Source organism: Barbus barbus (genome assembly GCF_936440315.1).
Source record: "Barbus barbus genome assembly, chromosome: 22".
Lineage (NCBI taxonomy): Eukaryota > Metazoa > Chordata > Actinopteri > Cypriniformes > Cyprinidae > Barbus > Barbus barbus.
The window spans coordinates 12073960-12078244 of record NC_136750.1 but is presented as its reverse complement, the minus strand read 5'-3'; the positions used below and the strand labels follow the sequence as shown (position 1 = coordinate 12078244).

Genomic DNA, 4285 nt, shown 5'->3' with positions numbered 1-4285 from the left:
AATAACATGAAGTTTCCTTTACAGTTTCTATCAAACACACATATTATTTGATTTCCATGAATATATACTACTGAATAAATATACATACATTTGTGATGGACAATTAATAATAATAATAATAATAATAATAATACCATTGTAAGACATATGGCTTATCCTGTGTACTATGCATTCCCTATGACATCAAGTTATTATTTTGTTTCTTTTTGTAATGTTGTAGAGTATCAATTACACAAACAGGAAGCTATTTTATTTCTCAAAATTTAGCTGGATGTTTTTCCCATCATATGTTGCTTTGTATTTTGTTCAGGCTTGAGTAGGATGATATAGCATTTAGGTGCAAATATGCAGAATAGTAAACCAAAGCTTGAGGCTAAAATGGCAAATATCTCCACAGCCACAATAAATTTTCCAGGAGAACTGACATAACCTGGAATAAATGTGATCCATACAGCACAAAATATGAGCATACTGAATGTGATGAATTTGGCTTCATTGAAGTTGTCAGGCAGTGTGTGAGCAAGAAAAGCCAAAATGAAGCACAAGACAGCTAATAGGGCAATATATCCCAGCACAGCAGAGAAACCTATTGTAGAACCAAGACTGCACTCAAGAATGATCTTTTCCTTATAATATTTCATATTTTTGTTGGGAAATGGAGGAGATATTGTTAGCCACAGCACACAGATAAGAACCTGTATTAGTGTAAAGGCAAGAACATTGAGTCGTTGTTGTACAGGCCCAAACCATTTCATGACATTACTTCCTGGAAGTGTAGCCTTAAAAGCCATTAACACCACTATTGTTTTCCCCAGAACACAAGAGATACAGAGAACAAAAGTGATCCCAAATGCTGTGTGACGCAACATACAGGACCACTCAGTGGGCCGACCAATGAAAGTAAGTGAACAGAGGAAACACAGAACCAATGAGAAGAGCAGTAGGAAGCTCAGCTCTGAGTTGTTAGCTTTTACTATGGGGGTGTCCTTCTTGCTGTAAAACAGGATGGCCACCAGCACAGTTAATCCTACTCCAAACAGTGAGAAAAAGACTAGCACTATACCCATAACTTCTGTGAATGACAGAAACTCTACAGCCTTTAAGACACATTTATTTTTCTCAATATTAGACCAGTATTCCCCTGGACACTGCTTGCAGTTGATTGAATCTGGAAAGGAATTTGTGTTTACTGTAGTTGCACGTAAAAATAAAATTGTTTTATTTATGAACTTGTTTGATAAGAAACTTTATTCTGAGCAATAGAATAATAATACAAAATGAGCCACTAATCAGTTTTCTCTGAAATCTTTGAAACTGTGAGATGGTCTGAAGATTACCTGTCTCATTACTGATTTCTCCTTCTGCACATGGAATACAGTCATAACAGCAGAAAGGCCTTCCTTTCTGTGCAGCCTTCCTAGTGCCTGGAGGACAGCTCTCACTGCACACAGACCTTGGCTTCTACATGGAAAATCACATTATACATTAATGTATCATTTATTCTGAATATAAAGTGAAAATTAAATGAAGGACTGTGAAATTACTCAGAAGAGACTAGTGCCTTTTGATGCATAAAATGGCACAAAATATTCAGTGTAATATAAATACATCTCCGGACCGAAACACACGTATGAAAGGTCTGTTTAGAACATCTTTATTAATGCTCAGTCTTTTTAGCAAAATGTTGCCTTTTAGCTAAACACTCAACACTTTCTACAGCTTTTTTTTGTTCGCTAAATTCTTATAATCTGATGTAATTTATCTAAAAATGTAGCCTGTTATGGACTATAGTTATTTCCTTTCCACCTTAGGTAGGGGCTTTAATCTTTAAACCAATTTTATAATTTCAACAGTACAGAAATGTAAACCATTTGTGTGGGAAGCCAACATAAACTGTTCTGTACTTTCGTAGGAGCAGAGCTTTGTGGATGGCAATGTTTTTATTTATTTTTTTCCTTTTTTTAATACATATTTGCCCACATATTGTTGTATTCATTATTTACTTCATAAAGATCAGAACAATGTTTTAGGATTTTGATATTACATTCCCTCAGTTTAAACAAACCCTGTTGCACAAACAGATTATTGCCATTTACCTCCAGTCGTCCTCTGGCCCAGATTATGTTGTTAGTGTTAATCGCAAAGCGCTTATCAAGGGGCAGCGAGGCATCATAGTATCCCACTGATTTAAATTGGAATGATCCATCTAGGTTCTGCTGCCAATTCACAACTTCATACTGGGCCACTGCACCACCAGTGCTGTCAAACCACACACGATCTCCCATCTTTACAGTGAAATTTACCTTCTTCAAAGCCTCAACCACCTAATGAAATAAGATATAACTATATTATAAGATTATAACTAAGGCATTTTAACACATTGAAAGGTAAAAATAGGGCCTCTTGTTTTTTGTTTTTGTTAGTTTTTTTTGTTTTTTTACCTGCTGTGGTTGTATTGTCAGGCCTTTCTCACAACCAACTTGTTCTTTGCAATTGAGTAGACTGTGTAGTGAATGAGCCACAGCATAAACTGCTTTGTAGACGTAGCTTGGAAATCTTTGTTCAGGCAAATCTTCATTATGATTTTTAACCACAAATAGATCCTGATATTGACTGCAATTTAATTCAGCATTAGAGGAGCATGGGAAAGCTGTGTCCCAGAATGCTTTCATAACATAATCTGCAAACCCCTCAATTTGAATTTTTCTCACTGCAAAGCCCAGTGACCCTCCCAACACATGAAAACTGTTTGGAGTCATCAAACTTTTTGAAGTTATCCATGCCTCCACACCAATCATTTGGAGTCCAGTAATATTCTGAATACCTAGCTGCTCAAGTAGACTTTTCATCTCAAAACCGGTAAGAAATGCAATAACTACTTTAGTGGTGCCTTGTTTGATGATGTCTACAACATTTCTAATTTTTTCAGGCTCTGTCCTCAGGAATTTCACAGAGTACTCCACACAAATCCCCTCTTCTTCAGCTGTTTGTAGAAATATGGCCATTCCATTGTTTCCATAGTCATTGTCACTGTTCACAGCTCCAACCCAAGACCAGCCAAAGTGCTTGACTATGTATGCAAGTGCTCTGCTCTGGTGGTAATCACTAGCAATAGTCCTGAAGAAAGATGGATAATCTTTCCTATTACTAAGACAGTCACATGTGGCTGAGGGACTTATCTATGAGGGAAAAAAACATCAGTATATCAGTATAATATCAATATTATATTTTACTGTGCTTGCTACTTACCACTGGAATTTTAAAAGGTCCTGTGGTTCTGGACAAAATCACTGTGTTGGAAGACTCTGTTTCTCCTATGATTGCATGTATAGGAGGCTGTCCAATGCATCTGTCTCCTGTTGCAAACTCTGGACCATTCATCAATGCCATAGTTGCACTCATAGAAGACAGTCTTGAACCACATGTATCATAAATTTGATAACCAACAGAAACATTTGGGAGCAAACTTTTACTTTTATTAATCTCCTCAATGGCAAAGATCATGGTTTGAGCCAGCCGAAAATCTTTTATATTCACACTGTGAAGACATTAAACCATCAGGGTAAAAAGTAACTAAATAAAGAAACAGATCAATAAAAAGCAATGAATCAATAAACTATGTATAAATACATTATTTGGATAAAGGTACCTGATAAAACAATACATATTAAAATGTAAATGTAAAATGCTGTTTTACAAAATAAAGAAACATACCTGGAGCATAATATTTGCTGAGGTTTTTGTGTAAACTCAAATGAAGGTAATGATACTTCAGTGTGGATAACAAAAAGTGCTCCAATGATTATGTCTCCATCCTTGGAAAGCAGTGGATACTTAGGGTCTCCCATCATTTGGCAAATAGTGTTTTCTGCCTTTGTATTTATATGATAGAAAGGCAGAAGTGTGTAAAGATAGATAAACATCCCAAAGACTAAGTTTTACTGCACTTTCCAAATTCAAGTGACCTGATAAAGTATTTGCACTTTATATACATAATTGGTATGGATGAATGATTGTGAAATGCAGTCAGTTACTTAATAGGGCAGGAAATGAGGCGGGTCAAGCAAATAGAGTCAAGCTAATTTGACAATAGTAATAAACTGTAAAAATGTTTATGCTGGAATTTTAAGCTTAAGCTTTAAGCTTAATGTTATGGTTTTGTTATTAAATTGTCAACATTTTCAAACAAAGTCATTTTAATTGTTATAAAAAACAAAGTATTTAATTGTATAAATAACTGTTTAAATAACTCGACTAAATAATTTTGTACTCTGATTTCCCTATC

General features: G+C 35.3%; 1 protein-coding gene across 1 annotated transcript; it reads right to left on the bottom strand.

Annotated features, from left to right (window-relative positions):
• Window positions 1–263: 263 nt before the first annotated feature.
• Window positions 264–3923, bottom strand: LOC306888528 (extracellular calcium-sensing receptor-like; the record flags this gene model as incomplete). The annotated part of the gene is made up of 6 exons (XM_079446883.1): window positions 264–1168; window positions 1338–1461; window positions 2097–2324; window positions 2442–3179; window positions 3250–3538; window positions 3715–3923. 6 exons carry the CDS (start codon window positions 3921–3923, stop codon window positions 264–266), a joined length of 2493 nt encoding a protein of 830 aa, XP_079303009.1.
• Window positions 3924–4285: the final 362 nt, after the last annotated feature.